This window comes from Sparassis crispa (genome assembly GCF_003851025.1).
Source record: "Sparassis crispa DNA, contig_000006F, whole genome shotgun sequence".
Lineage (NCBI taxonomy): Eukaryota > Fungi > Basidiomycota > Agaricomycetes > Polyporales > Sparassidaceae > Sparassis > Sparassis crispa.
In genome coordinates, this window is record NW_020939753.1 from 638,950 (window position 1) to 653,331 (window position 14,382).

The window sequence follows — 14,382 nt, forward strand, 5'->3', positions numbered from 1 at the left end:
GAGAATGCCCGCGGTGAATTCTCTCACCGGTGGAGCACAGCGAGCTGTTCAATGCGGCTCGTGCAACGACGTGCCATGCCTCGGCGAGTTTGCATTTGCGAGGGGAGAGCACCGGAGGACAGAAGAGCACGCAATGCAATTTGCACCGTATGGATGGAACGTACGTACGTGCGGTGTTTATTCGCGTATTATCTGTGACACTAAACGTCTGATCGCGTTGCGAAGGTCCGTGCGCGGCGCAAATTCGTTACGGCGAACCTGAACGATGCGACGGCATGCCGTTCTGCATTATCCAGGACTCGTCCGAGCAGCTGCCGGTGTGCCTTTCAGAAGTCAGACTGGCTGCATCCCGGTGGACGCCCTTTCTGCGCCTCAGGACGGGCACTGGTGCAATCGTCTTTCGATTCTATGAATTTCTACGTGGTCAGGAAACGGTGCATGCAGCACGCAGAAGGACGCCTCCGGGGATAAGACGACGACGCGCGCAAATACGATGACGAAGCGAAGCGCACGTACGTATTCGCGCACTTCTTCCGTTTCACGCCTTCCCCCTGGCTTCTGACTTGGAACTCCTGGCCCGTCAGACCCTGGATACGGATGCGAGGAAACCGGTGGCCGATTCCAGACGACGGAGCTGGCGGGATTGGGGTGGGGACTGGGATGCAGCGCGGTATAAAAAGCCGTGGGTTTGGGCTGCAGAGCTCCAACTTCTCCCCGGCGTTGCTCACCAGCAGCGTCGTTCCGCCTCCCTTATCCCTCCACTCGTGGGCTCCTCGGTGCCCGTGCGTGTCGCTCTTCGATGTCCGAGCCTGCAGGTGAGTACTGTGCGGTTTTCTTGCTCTTCTGGATGGTGACGCACCTTACCCGCCACGCGAATGCCGCACAACGTCGGAATCGACCCCAGATCGCTACGAGAATGCTTTGGACAGCGCGGGTGAGCCCGTTACGTATTCCCCGACACTGCGGAGGCTGACGTCTTCGAGTAGGGCCCAGGTTTCGACGTCGACGCCAGCGTTGTGCAGAACGCGGCTAGAGCGTCACAGATGAGATGCTGCGACGCGTTCTCTGGTGCGGCGCGATGCTGACACTCTGCTAGGTGTCGTGCTGCCGACGTGAACCTCGCAGCACTCGGCGTCGTGCGTGAGTCTACGTCGGGCTGGTATGCTGTGTCGCGCGGCTGGATGTGGCCCTGGGTGCTGCTGGTAGTATAGATCCGGGCTGTACTCCCCGGCGCTGTTCTGCCGGCTGAGACGTCGACGTTGCGTAGCCCGTTCCGTGATGCGGCGGAGCGCTCGCACAGACGGAACAAGTAGATCGACGTAGATTTTACGGCGTCGGCGCGAATTTGACCAGAGAGCGCGTGTGATGTCGAGGATGTCGTGCTCGTGATCCTCGCGCTGGCGCGTGTCTTGCGATCTTGGGGGATTGGCGCGCTGTTGCGTGGATGCATGAGTGCTGCCACGGAGGTGGTGGAGGGAGGTTGTTATGTACCTACCCTCTGTGGTAGATATCTTAACGCCTGGACACGCATGCCTCCACCGCACTTCGCTACGCGCCTGAACGCGGCGGTTTTTTCGTTGACGGGCGCGTCTCGAGACGCCGAGTCGATCGTGCAGGCCGTTGCGTTCGTCCGAATAGCGATGGCGGGAGCACGCAGTCGACGTACTGCGCGGCGAGATGTGTCCTCGCCCGTGGAAGGAATGCGTGTGTAGTAGAGTTGAGAAAATATATTATATTTTTCGTGTCCGCGCGGTGTCTACGTACGAACGTGCGACAGGATGCGCACCTTCGCGATGCGCAGAGGTCCCTTGTCATTGCATACGCTGTTGACGCCGCACGTCCACCGGTCGCGATGCCCTTCACGACGCGCGCGTGAGGGCTCGTTCATTCTGCGAGACGGCCTCCGCGTCCGCGTGTGCGTATTGATCCACGCGCAGCCAGCCGCAAATAGATTCCTCACCGGGCTGCGGACCGCGGACCGCGCGAGTCGTGGTCTCCACACGGGAGGCGGCGGCCGTCGTCTTGCGTGAGGCGTCCCGTCTGTTGTGCGAGGAGGTCGTTCCACACTAAAGGCAGCAGGCGTAGTCCGCCTCGGCTCGTGAACGCGTTCGGTCGTCCTCTGCGCGGATCGTGTTGGGCAGCCTCTCGCTGAGATGTAGGGGCGCGCGCGTTGGCTCTGCGGGCAAAGTTCAGACTGGGGACGAGCCTCCCGCACCGGGGATCTCGTACAGTTGGGGCGAGGGTCGAACGCGTGCTGGGGGAAGTGCGATGTCGTCAAAGTGGAGGGCCGCGTCTTCGTTCTTCTATGCGTCCGGTGGTCCGACTGCACTGTCAGCCATCGTGCTGCCTCTTGCTGAGGGCACGCGATCTGGGAGTAGCGGAAGGGGAAAGGGGCGAGCGTCCGCCGGGGAACTCCTCATGTCGACGAGCTCGGAGAGTCGAGGGGAGGATCGATGCGCGACGACGAAATTCCCTCGTCACTTTTGCGCGTCCGCTGAACGTTCTCGCTGTGGAGCAACGCTGGCACGGCCTCTTGCTGAGATCCTGCGAGTGGAGAGACGCCCGGGCTTGCTGTTGTCGCACCGCGGAGGTCGATGCGCGAGAGTCGGTGGGGGGACGGGCAGTGCGCAGAAGCAGGAGAGCACGTAGACACTCACCGACAGCGACTCAGCCGTGCAAGTCGATCACGGGCGACGTCCAAGCTGGACGGTGGATGGCAGTCGAGAGCGCCGGGATGTCATCGGAGGCTGGTGGAGCGCACGCCAAGGATGCTGCGGGGAGAGTCAGTCCGCGGAGGCGGGAGACGTCAGAGGACGAGTCGAGTCAGAGTGACGACATCCGACTTGGGCGGAGGGATGGAGACGAGGGACGCCATCGAGCACAGTGGGTGCATGCGCGGGAAGCTCGGCCAGGGGCTCTGAGATAGCCTCGGGACCAGATCGACTGATCGGGGCAGATGTAAGCCAGATGCGTCAGCGGCCAATCCATCCGAACACCGTATTTTCGAGTCCTGCGTTGCACCTGAAGAAATCGATTCAAATATTGCAAAAAACGTCGCACAGGGAGCTCACCTAGCGCACAGACCGGGCGGAAGACCAGAAGAGGAGCGAAATAAATTACCCGCCCCGTCGTCGTGAGGTGGAAGATGAGTCGTGCCGTCTGTCCGCGTCACCTTCTCCGAGATATAAGAGGCACTCCGCACGCCACTCTCAGGCGCTCTGCTGCTTTCGTTCTCACCACGTACCTCCCTCTCCACCCAGGCCCTCCACCGTCATGGCCGACCAACCCTCCAAGAAGCGAGGTTTCTTCTCTCGCAAGGAGAAAGGCGATGCGATCTCCGAAAGCCAGCTCCAGGTCGTACCCTCAACAGAGTCGTCCTCCAAGGAACAGCCTGAGGAACCCCCCGAGTCCGCCAATGCACCGCAGTCACAGGTTATCCAGCCAGTCTCTTTTGTTTCGCTTTTCCGGTGAGTGCCCCATGTTCTGCCATCGTTACGGGCACCGTCTCATTCGATCCAGATTCTCTACCAGGACCGAGTTGACGTTCAACGTTATCGGCGTGATTGCCGCGGCGGCTGCAGGTGCTGCACAGGCGAGTCCGACATGCGTCTCGTTCTGTCCCTGATCGCTCACAGCGTCGTCCCCGTACCGCAGCCGCTCATGTCCCTCCTGTTCGGGAACCTGGTGCAAGCGTTTGTCACCTTCGGCTCGACGGTGCAGGAGTCCAAGGCGGGAACCCTGACGGACCCGGGCGCCCTGACGGCGGCGGAGAACCACTTCAGGACGACGGCGGCAAAGGATGCGTCGTACCTGGTGTACATCGGACTCGGGATGTTCGTGTGCACGTACGTGTACATGTTGGTATGGGTGTACACGGGAGAGGTGAACGCGAAGCGGATTCGGGAGCGGTACCTGAAGGCGATCCTGCGGCAGGACATCGCGTTCTTCGACCACGTCGGGGCGGGAGAGGTGGCGACGCGCATCCAGACGGACACGCACCTGGTGCAGCAAGGCATCTCGGAGAAGGTCGCGATCTGCGTGAGCTTCTTTGCGTCGTTCGTGACGGGATTCGTGCTTGCGTACGTGCGCTCGTGGCGGCTCGCGCTCGCGCTGTCGTCGATGCTTCCGTGCATCGCTGTGACGGGCGGGGTGATGAACAAGTTTGTGTCGAGGTACATGAAGTGCGTACGGTCCGTTCCCGTCGCGGCTTCGTTATATTGACGGAATTTCGGTGCAGGCTGTCACTCGCGTACGTCGCGGACGGTGGCACTCTTGCGGAAGAGGTGTTTTCGACGGTGCGCACGGCTCAGGCGTTCGGCACGCAGGAGGTGCTCTCGGATCGGTACAACTCCCACATCCTGCTCTCACGGCGTGTGGACATGAAGGCAGCGGTCTTCCACGGCTGCGGTCTTGCAGTGTTCTTCTTTGTGGTTTACGGCGGTTACGCCCTCGGTGAGTCTGTGATTTTTTCCCCGAGTGCGTTGGTGATATTGACTGGTTGTAGCATTCGATTTCGGCACGACACTGATCGACAGGGGTGAGGGCACGGCAGGACAAGTTGTCAATGTGATCCTGGCCATTCTCATCGGTTCGTTCTCTCTGGCGCTGCTTGCGCCGGAGATGCAAGGTATGTTGCACCTGTATCCCTCGGTCTACCAATTGACCGTTCCATGCAGCGATTACGCACGGGATGGGTGCGGCGGCGAAGTTGTACGAGACGATCGACCGTGTGCCGCCGATCGACTCGCAGGACGAAAGCGGACTGAAGCCAGAGAAGTGCGCGGGGGAGATCACGTTCGAGAACGTCAAGTTCAACTACCCTTCGCGGCCGGAGGTGCGGATCGTCAAGGACCTCACGATCCAGTTCCCGGCGGGGAAGACGACGGCGCTGGTGGGCGCGTCGGGCTCGGGCAAGTCGACGGTGATCTCGCTCGTGGAGCGGTTCTACGACCCGCTGTCGGGGAGTGTGCGCCTGGACGGTCATAGCCTGCGAGATCTGAACGTCAAGTGGCTGCGTTCGCAGATCGGCCTCGTCTCGCAGGAGCCCACGCTGTTCGCGACGACTATCCGTGGGAACGTTGCGCATGGGCTGATCGGCACAGAGCATGAAGATGCGTCGGACGAGGTGAAGATGGCGCTCGTGAAGGAGGCGTGTGTCACGGCGAACGCGGACGGGTTTATCTCCAAGCTGCCGTTGGGTTATGAGACTATGGTTGGTGAGCGCGGTTTCCTGTTGTCCGGCGGCCAGAAGCAGCGTATCGCCATCGCGCGCGCCGTTGTGTCCGACCCGAAGATCCTCCTGCTCGACGAGGCGACCAGTGCACTTGACACCCAGAGCGAAGGCATCGTGCAGAACGCGCTCGACAAAGCCGCTGCGGGCCGCACGACCATCACCATTGCCCACCGCTTGTCGACGATCAAGGATGCGGACCGTATATATGTCATGGGTGACGGCCTTGTGCTCGAGTCGGGCACCCACAACGAACTACTGCAGGACGAAAATGGACCGTATGCGCGTCTCGTGCAGGCCCAGAAGCTTCGCGACAACAAGGAGAAGCGCGGCGGCAACGGCGGCGATGATGGTTCGAGCGACACCGTCGCAAGCGTTGAGGAAGAGGAAGAAGAAGACTACGAGAAGGCTGCTCAGGAAGAAGTCCCCCTTGCCCGCGAGAAGTCGGGTCGTTCCCTCGCCAGCGAACTCATGGAGCAGAGGATGAAGGAACACAGTGACCGCACAGACAAGCAATACAGCATGTATTACCTTATGAAGCGCTTGGGTGCGATTAACAAGGCGAGTTGGCCCAAGTACATGTTTGGATTTGTGGCCGCTGTCGGTGCGATTATTTTTCACTCCGTGTTGCTCATTGTTTAATTGATTTTTTTAACAATAGCTAACGGGGCGACCTACCCGTCGTTCGGTATTGTTTACGGTATTTTTTTCTCCCTTCTTAGTCCGTCTCTGTCTCATATCCACTCCTCTTTTCAGCCAAGGGTATCAATGCGTTCTCTGACACCACAAATGCCCAACGTCGCCATGACGGTGATCGCGTCTCGTTATGGTATATTATTTTATTTCCATTCTGTAGAGTTATCGTTGACGGCATTCTACCTGCAGGTTTTTCCTCATTGCCATTCTCTCCTCCATCGCCATTGGATTTCAGAATCTGCTCTTCGCTTCCACTTCGGCGGAGTTGACAGCCAAGATCCGAACTCTCACATTCCGGGCCATTCTCAGACAAGACAGTGAATACGATTTTTCTATATTACTTTTCGCTCGGCTGATTGTTTTTGCAGTTGAGTTCTTCGACAAGGATGAGAACAATGTGAGTCAACATGCGTGCTGCGACGTGCCAGCGCTGACGAGTACTTTTTCAGAGTGGTCAACTCACATCCACCCTGAGTGACAACCCTCAGAAGGTCAATGGCTTGGCCGGTGTGACTTTGGGAGCGTGAGTGATATTCACAACTTTGTCTGGTCGACGCTTACTGAGGACTTCGGTTTCAATTTTTCAGCATCGTGCAGTCAATGGCTACTCTTGCGACTGGAACTATTATTGGTCTTGCTATCGCCTGGAAACTGGGTCTCGTCGGCTTGGGTAAGTTCGATTGCTGCACCAGTGTGACAAAATGTTCATGGGTTATTTGAAAGCGTGCACACCGATTCTGTTCTCTGCTGGCTTCATTCGTCTTGTGCGTATTCTCAGCGAGGCACCTTACGTTGCATATTAACGTCTTTCATCGTTAGCGCGTGGTTGTTCTCAAGGATGAGCAAAATAAACGCGCTCATGAGCACTCCGCCCAGATTGCTTGCGAGGCAGCAGGTGCAATCCGGACCGTCGCTTCTCTGACACGTGAGGCCGACTGCTTGCGGCTCTACAGCGAAAGTTTGGAGGGCCCGCTCCGCAACTCGAATCGGAAGGCCATCTACTCCAACGCCATCTACGCGCTTTCGCAAGCCATGTCTTTCTTCGTCATTGCGCTGATCTTCTGGTATGGTTCGCGTCTCGTGGCCTCGTTGGAATACTCGACGTTCCAGTTTTTCGTCGGTCTCATGGTCAGTGATGGCGCAGCCATTATTACATTCACAGCGGCAGGCTGAAGTTGTATGTTCCAGGCCTCGACATTCAGCGCGATCCAGGCCGGGAACGTGTTCTCGTTCGTCCCTGATGTTTCCTCCGCGAAGAGTTCTGCCTCCGATATCGTTACGCTCTTGGACATGCGCCCTGAGATCGATGCGCAGTCGAAGGAGGGCGAAATTCCTTTGACTGTCGAGGGTCATATCCGGTTCGAGGATGTTCATTTCCGCTATCCTTCACGTCCCGGCGTGCGCGTGCTCCGCGGCCTGAACATTACGGTCGAACCCGGCACATACGTCGCGCTCGTCGGTGCCAGTGGATGCGGCAAAAGTACCACGTACGTATTCCGGGTTATACCTGTACTGTCCATGACATTGACGGTTCGAAACCAGAATTCAACTCATCGAGCGGTTCTACGATCCTCTGTCAGGCGAAGTCTATGTAAGTTAACGCTCATGGTTGTCTTACTGCATGTCCTAACTCATCCTTTCGTTAGCTCGACGACCAGCCCATCCACAAGTACAATGTGTCGGAGTACCGGAAACACATTTCTCTGGTATCACAGGAACCGGTGAGCGGCAGCGTGACTTCCTGCATTGGCAACCGTACTGAGAAGATGTAGACGTTGTATGCGGGAACCATCCGATTCAATATTTTGCTGGGCGCCACCAAGCCCGAATCTGAAGTCACACAGGAGGAGATCGAAGACGCTTGCCGCAATGCGAATATCTTGGACTTCATCGAGTCATTGCCTCAGTACGTGTTAACGGCTGGCGCTTTGAGAGTTGATGGACTCACCTATATGTTCAGGGGCTTCGATACCGAGGTTGGTGGTAAGGGTTCGCAGCTATCTGGTGGACAGAAACGTAGGCTTTCCCGTATTCGACCGCTATCTTCAGTGGTCTGATCGTTACTCCAGAACGCATCGCGATCGCGCGCGCTCTGCTCCGAAACCCCAAGGTGCTGCTTCTGGATGAAGCCACGTCTGCCCTCGATTCCAAATCGGAGAAGGTTGTACAGGAAGCTTTGGATCAGGCAGCAAGAGGTCGCACGACCATAGCCATCGCACATCGTCTGTCAACGATTCAGAACGCTGACCGCATGTAAGCAGCTTCAGAGAAGTTTTCGGAGGCGCTTTGTCTGACTTTACGTCGTAATCTTGTCGCAGATACTTCATCAAGGATGGAGTAGTCAGCGAATCAGGTACCCACGACCAGCTGCTCACACTCAAGGGCGGCTACTACGAATACGTGCAATTGCAGGCTCTGAGTAAGACTTAAACGAGCGGACTTTTTTTCTGACTTATTTTATCTTGATCATCTGCATTGCCACGCACTTCTCACGCACTACATTCATTAATTTGCACGCATGGTTCGCGGTACGACACGATGCTATGAGGTGAGCATCATGATGCACATAGATACCTCCCGTCGATCCCTCGTTTGCGCTTTTTTCTGTATCATTGAACGAGAGGGTTGCGATACGAAGCAAATGCTGTATGCACCGCTTAATCATACCCCACCGCTTGGCAGTGACATGTCCCTTATAGACTTAGGATAGGAATGGATGGTTTTGTCATTGAGGACGTCCAGTCGGACGACAGCGATCGAGCAGGAAACACACTCAATTTTTCGAGCAGTATCAGACGCCTCATCTCCGACAAGTATAGCGGGACGGCGCCATCATGTACAAATGATATAGGTGTGCCTTCGACGTGATAACTGACAAAGGATAGGGTCGTCGCCTCGACATGATGTCCCCGTCACAGTGAGTGGTGATACCGGAAGAACACCCCCGAATGCCACCGTGGGTAACCTGAATGCAATACAGAACAAATTAAAAATAAGCACTGGGCCCCAACACAGAACAAGCACCGACGTCGACAGTCAAAGTCGTAATTACTATCCTTCAAGATCTCAGACTTCGTTTACGATTTGTCCAAGCCCACTGTGGGTTACTGCATATCGGCGGGGAGTAGCAGCCGTACATGCGGCATACGTGTAATGACTGATATTGTATTCTGAGATGACCGCGCGGGACAACGTTGCCAGCTGCAGAGAAATCGGAGCGGATATATACGTATATGAGCGGAATATCGCTGTCAAAGATTTGCTAGTTCACATGAGGAAAATAACGAGTAGATCGTCCAGGAGTCAAGGACCGACTAAATATGTTTCGTAACGATCTCTTTTATAGATGGGATGGATGGTACTGTCCGCCATTCAGAAAAGGAGATACACCATGCAAGACTACTTGTCATAGCGCAAAGGGCTACAGAAACTGTCCACTGTGGGGAAATCAGAGTGTCCTGTCGTGAACGTAATATCGGTTTTGCTAACACACAAAATGCGGCCGTCTAAGTCTGATTTAGGCCGGATTTGTAGCGAGAAGGTCACACTGCAGCAGGCTCGCAACTCGCGCTGGAGCAACGCCAGGAACGACATCGTGTAGTGAGGGGCAGTATCTGAGAATCAAGAACGCCGCGGGCATCCGCAGTGAAAAGAGGCCATCTGCGACGATGCCTGCTGACGAATCAGTAGTGGGTATCCTATCTGGCATTGAATGGTACAAGCGCGGGCGGGGGATAATGGCCCAAGAGTCTATCGGGTGGTTGGTGAGCGTCGATGGCTAGTATGACGGCTGTTCAGAAGCCCTTCAGGCAACCCTCAGAAGATCATCTTTGATGTATGCGTCTCTGAACGCAGCATTCTGGAGAGGAAGGGAAGTCCGAGGCAGGTAAGGGTAGATATCGGAAGCAGCTCGTGGGCATTACAGATTCATCCCACAGTCATGCCAGTAAACAAAGATCCTGAAAGACAAGGTACGCACCATATGATGATCCTCCCGCCTGTAGGAGATCGAACGTCGGCGTCCTTCCACATCGCCAACGAACGTACACCACATATGGCGCGTAAAACTGTGGCCTATGACCGCCACATACGCAAGTAATAATAACATAGACACTGGGAGTGTATGCTCATGGAAGTCCCTGTGGCCTGTCAAATCGAGTTCCATTCCTGAGATGCACAGACCTCTTCCGAGGGCAGAGAACGCGCCGTACATGGTCGGTAACGAGATTAAGAGCTCCGAGCATCACACAGGCGACTTCCATGCGTCAGGATGAGTCAAGCAACCTCGCCGAGGGAGAAGAGCTGTGCGGAAGAGCAGCCTGGGCGGGCGTGGCAGGAAGGCATGCGCACTCGGCCAGGCAGCCTGCGCAAAGGAAGCTCGGTGAACTCCGCTCTAAACAGCGCCCAGCACTGTCATCACATCCCTCACTCCATTCCTCTGCAAAATGTCGGTCGTGCTCAACCCGAGCAACTCTCTCGGCTTCAACAGTGCGTCGTACGGTGCTCAGATCCTCGCTGACGTTGTCTGAGGTGTGGTGTTGTTCAGGACCCCTCACTGAGCATGTCAAGCGGTCGCTCTCCATCTCAAACCACAATGCGCAACCCGTCGCATTCAAGGTCAAGACCACCGCTCCAAAGGTTCATAGAGCTCTTTCGTTGCTGGTAGGTGTGCTGATGTGGACATTTAACCAGTTGTACTGCGTACGCCCGAATTCAGGGAGAGTGGAGCCTGGAGGTACCGTGGAAGTTCAAGGTATGCAGATTGGACCGTTCTCCTTGAATTCAATAATGTTTAATCGGTATGCTTCCTTGTGTAGTCATGTTGCAGGCAATGAAGCAGGATCCACCACTAGCTGCCAAGTGCAAAGACAAGTTCTTGATTCAGAGCACTACCATCACTCCGGAGAAGGAGACCATGCCCCTGCAGGATATGGTGTGTTCATCCTCTATTGTCTTCTTCCTTGCCATGCTGATTCATGTGATGTAGTTCAACGATGCGACCGAGGACGTTCATTCTCAGAAGATTCGAGTAGTGTATCTCCCACCAGAAGGGCAGGCAGTTCCCGAAGAAGACGAGCAACCACACATTCAGAATGTTTCGGATGATGTAAGTGTCTCTCATTGCCGTCCCTCGAATCCCACTCACACTCACTGAAGCACTACGAGACTGTTCGTCAGCACCCTGACGCCAATGGTCATTTCACAAGAGACCCCAGTGGAGCAGATGACGTCCCTCCCCAGCAACAGTACGATGAACATGTGGAAGTGCCATCGACACCGCCTCCAGAGCCTCCCCTACATTCAGAATGGCACGAAGACTCTCACCTCGCGGGCGAGGCGGAGGCCGCAGAGCCGATTATTAACGTCAGCGTGCATGCACCACCGTCTCCGCCACGCCCCGCGCCTGCCCCTCCAGCTCCTGTTTTATCAGACCAGACAGCCGAGCTTGCTGGGAGGTTGCACGAGGCACAGGCGGAGATCGAGCGTCTCCGCAACCTCATCTCATCCATGCCAGAGCCGAGCACGGTGCCCACGGCCATCGCGGCGAGCCCGACGGAGGTCAGACGTCGCAGGCCGTTCTCAGACGACTCGAGCACAACATACGACGGCGAGACGGAGGTTGGGACGTACGTCGAGGACACGCTCGCGCAGCCCGAGGGTGTCCCACTGCAAGTTGTCATCATCATTGCACTCGGGGTCTTCATCACCACGTATCTATTCTTCTGAGCCGTATTCTATTTGTCAGGATGTTCCGTGGCACCTACTTCGTGCCGTGTTTGTTTTGCCTCCGTTCGTTTTGCGTATATACGTTTCCTCGCCATGTCACTTTGCGCCGTACCAGAGTAATTCGTGGGTCTCCAGTCCCCACCCCACGTAGCATCGCTACAGCAACCGTCTTGTTGCGATATTTTCACTATTGATAGGCTCCCAGCCTGTACGGGATCGCTCCCCCATCTTGGTTTCTACTTCATCTGTTTTGCTCAACCGTACATACGCTCACGACTGCCATATATATAGTTAACGGACCAGGAGAGATAATATATTGGATGGAATAGTTTACTGCAGACAACTCTGCCATAATAATCAAAGCGGAATAAGTTACGACGTATGTAGAGTCTACTAGTGGTGTTCCTACTTAGGGTATGTACGTAGACAGCCAGAGCAAGCACGAAAGACAAAGGCATTGAACCCTCGCAGTAGCAAAATATTGAATCAGCGGTCCCTCGTCTAAGTAAGCTTGGGTAAGAATATATAGAGAACTTCGACTATTCATCCTAGCAGGTGACCGACCGGAAGTCACCCTTCTCCCTCGTTCCATTAAGTCTTGTGCGCTTGATTTCTTCGGCCTATAGCTCGCCAGAGGCATTGCCTGCCGCCCAGCCTGTAAGCACATGCTTAGCGGTTGCGTGTGCGTATGGCTCGTGGCCAGTGAGATGATGCACAGCACGGCGCTGAAGAAATTGGACGAGCGTCGGGAGGTAGCTGTATATGATTACCAGCAGAAGCACGAAGGGGGTGAGGTACACCATGACTGGATATCGTAAAAAAGCACACCGTGTTAGGTTATTAGCAGTGGACACGGAGCGTAAGATGGTAACGTACGCACGAGTACCTTCTCCCAGGATTCAGCGCTCTCCAATCCGAAGGTCGTCTCGAACCATAGCCGCTTGCGCCAGATGAAAGCAGCGACTGGGCTCCGTGGGGGCTTGTAGGGAAGGCGCAGGCTGAATAGCACTTCCGCCGTTGTGGGCACGGCCTTCCACCGCTCGAGCGAGCACTCTGGCGTCGGCATTGGATATAGGGTATGAGTGGTGTGGTATAGAACGTTATGCAGGGTTTTGGGCGTCCAAAATATGAGGTATAGGGTGCGGAAGAGAGAACAGAGGAAAAGTCGACCTGCGAGCGGTGATAAAATTGCAGCAATAGATGAAAGGCGAGTAAGATACTAGAAGAAGGGCTGTAGTGTGGATGGAAAGAAAGCGTCGAGTTTGAGGAGATCGCCCATATATACAGGGAGCATAGCGGTGGCAGTGTTTCACGTCAAAATCACAGTGCACAGGATCGCACCTATCATTCACTTGCAATGCTAGTCACACTAAATCGCCGGGACCGTATGCGATCTTGACAATTTTACTGTTCGTGAGCATGCCATCAATTCCGATGGCAGTTCGCTACGTCCCAAGATGGAGCGCTTTTTCCAATGCGCGGTGGCAAAACAACCTATCAAGTTTTAGTCAGCTGAGATAGCGAGACGCTACTACTGTATACTGACCGTCCATCCCTGGAAGCTGAGATCAACCCGACTCAGGCCTCTCCAAGCGACAAGCGCACCAGGAGCTCCACGTCATATCAAGATCCATGATGCGGCTACAGAGCTCTTTCGCTGCAGCAAGGCTGTGTAATCGACAACGATATAGCGCCCAGTAGCAGAGCCTTAACCGACTCGCGCGCGCAAGTCAGTTATAGACTTATAGTTCTGCCATCTCCTCAACAAAGGCCAGTTTCAGATCCGAGGTGCCTGCCCCCAGTGGCGCCGTCCTAAGCCGAATGAGCTGGTAAAGGGGACTGTCAGCACAGCCCAATTCGCCGAAAGAGTCAAGGCCAGCCACCTGAATTAGCGCATTCAGTGATCATATGGAGCTTAAAGATGAGATGCAGATGAAGTCCTTGTACAGCCATCATATCAGACTGTCAACTCTCGTCAACTTCAGGCTTGAATCACCATATCTCCTGTTTCCTGATCCCTCGACGACCATAAAAATTGAAGGCCACTTAGCAGAATGCTCGGCCATTGCAATTGATCGCTACTGAATTCTTAATACACCCGGTTGAACATCCTGGGATCAAGTTCATACAGATGCTGGGGAGCTCAATTTGTTGGTTGCAATAGAACCATCAGCTCATGAAGTGCGACCACCAATTTTCATCGAGGATTATCACTCGTGACGTCAAACCTTGTCCCGTTTCGACAATGATATCTTTCTGCAATCAGACGCATCAGGGAAGTAGTCGAGAGTATACGATCGTCTCACTGGTACGGTGAGGCACACATTACGTCGATTCTGTGCGCTGCTCCAAAAGATCATACATTCAGAGAATCTGGCAACGCTTGTGATAAGATGCGACATACTAACACCAAGGCAATTCTACTTACACGCACCAGACAGTCTCAGCGAACACTACACAGAGCAGACCTGCAGAGTCTCATCACGCAGGACGATACCAGAACTGGACGGGCAAGCGATGGAGGAACGGCCTACGCGGAGCAGAAATTGCCGAGCATAATCTAAAGCCAGTGTGCCTCCAATATCGGGGGCTGGGTTTGTGTATAACAAAATCCGAAGATTAGATGAGTAGCCCACAAATGAACTTTTCCAGTGATCGTTCGGCGAGACGTCATGGATAAATCGTGCCGCCATGCGAAGGCACCAAACGATGCGTGCGCCTGCAAATCT

General features: G+C 55.1%; 4 protein-coding genes across 4 annotated transcripts; 2 read left to right on the forward strand and 2 right to left on the reverse strand.

Annotated features, from left to right (window-relative positions):
• Positions 1-943: 943 nt before the first annotated feature.
• On the reverse strand, positions 944-1,450 carry SCP_0702390 (hypothetical protein; the record flags this gene model as incomplete). The annotated part of the gene is made up of 1 exon (XM_027760165.1): positions 944-1,450. The coding sequence occupies one exon, from the start codon at positions 1,448-1,450 to the stop codon at positions 944-946; it is 507 nt and encodes a 168-aa protein (XP_027615966.1).
• Positions 1,451-3,273: 1,823 nt separating this feature from the next.
• On the forward strand, positions 3,274-8,356 carry SCP_0702400 (Leptomycin B resistance protein; the record flags this gene model as incomplete). The annotated part of the gene is made up of 21 exons (XM_027760166.1): positions 3,274-3,467; positions 3,520-3,592; positions 3,655-4,181; positions 4,238-4,452; positions 4,505-4,627; positions 4,677-5,834; positions 5,892-5,930; positions 5,987-6,059; positions 6,116-6,243; positions 6,295-6,323; positions 6,376-6,449; positions 6,514-6,596; positions 6,650-6,690; positions 6,746-7,054; positions 7,115-7,413; positions 7,469-7,517; positions 7,573-7,647; positions 7,699-7,832; positions 7,887-7,942; positions 7,996-8,179; positions 8,245-8,356. 21 exons carry the CDS (start codon positions 3,274-3,276, stop codon positions 8,354-8,356), a joined length of 3,975 nt encoding a protein of 1,324 aa, XP_027615967.1.
• Positions 8,357-10,371: 2,015 nt separating this feature from the next.
• Positions 10,372-11,653, forward strand: SCP_0702410 (Uncharacterized protein; the record flags this gene model as incomplete). Its single annotated transcript, XM_027760167.1, has 6 exons — positions 10,372-10,414; positions 10,473-10,564; positions 10,619-10,679; positions 10,744-10,859; positions 10,914-11,033; positions 11,084-11,653. The coding sequence occupies 6 exons, from the start codon at positions 10,372-10,374 to the stop codon at positions 11,651-11,653; spliced, it is 1,002 nt and encodes a 333-aa protein (XP_027615968.1).
• Positions 11,654-12,273: 620 nt separating this feature from the next.
• SCP_0702420 (hypothetical protein) lies at positions 12,274-12,719 on the reverse strand (the record flags this gene model as incomplete). The annotated part of the gene is made up of 2 exons (XM_027760168.1): positions 12,274-12,458; positions 12,530-12,719. 2 exons carry the CDS (start codon positions 12,717-12,719, stop codon positions 12,274-12,276), a joined length of 375 nt encoding a protein of 124 aa, XP_027615969.1.
• Between the last annotated feature and the right edge of the window lie 1,663 nt (positions 12,720-14,382).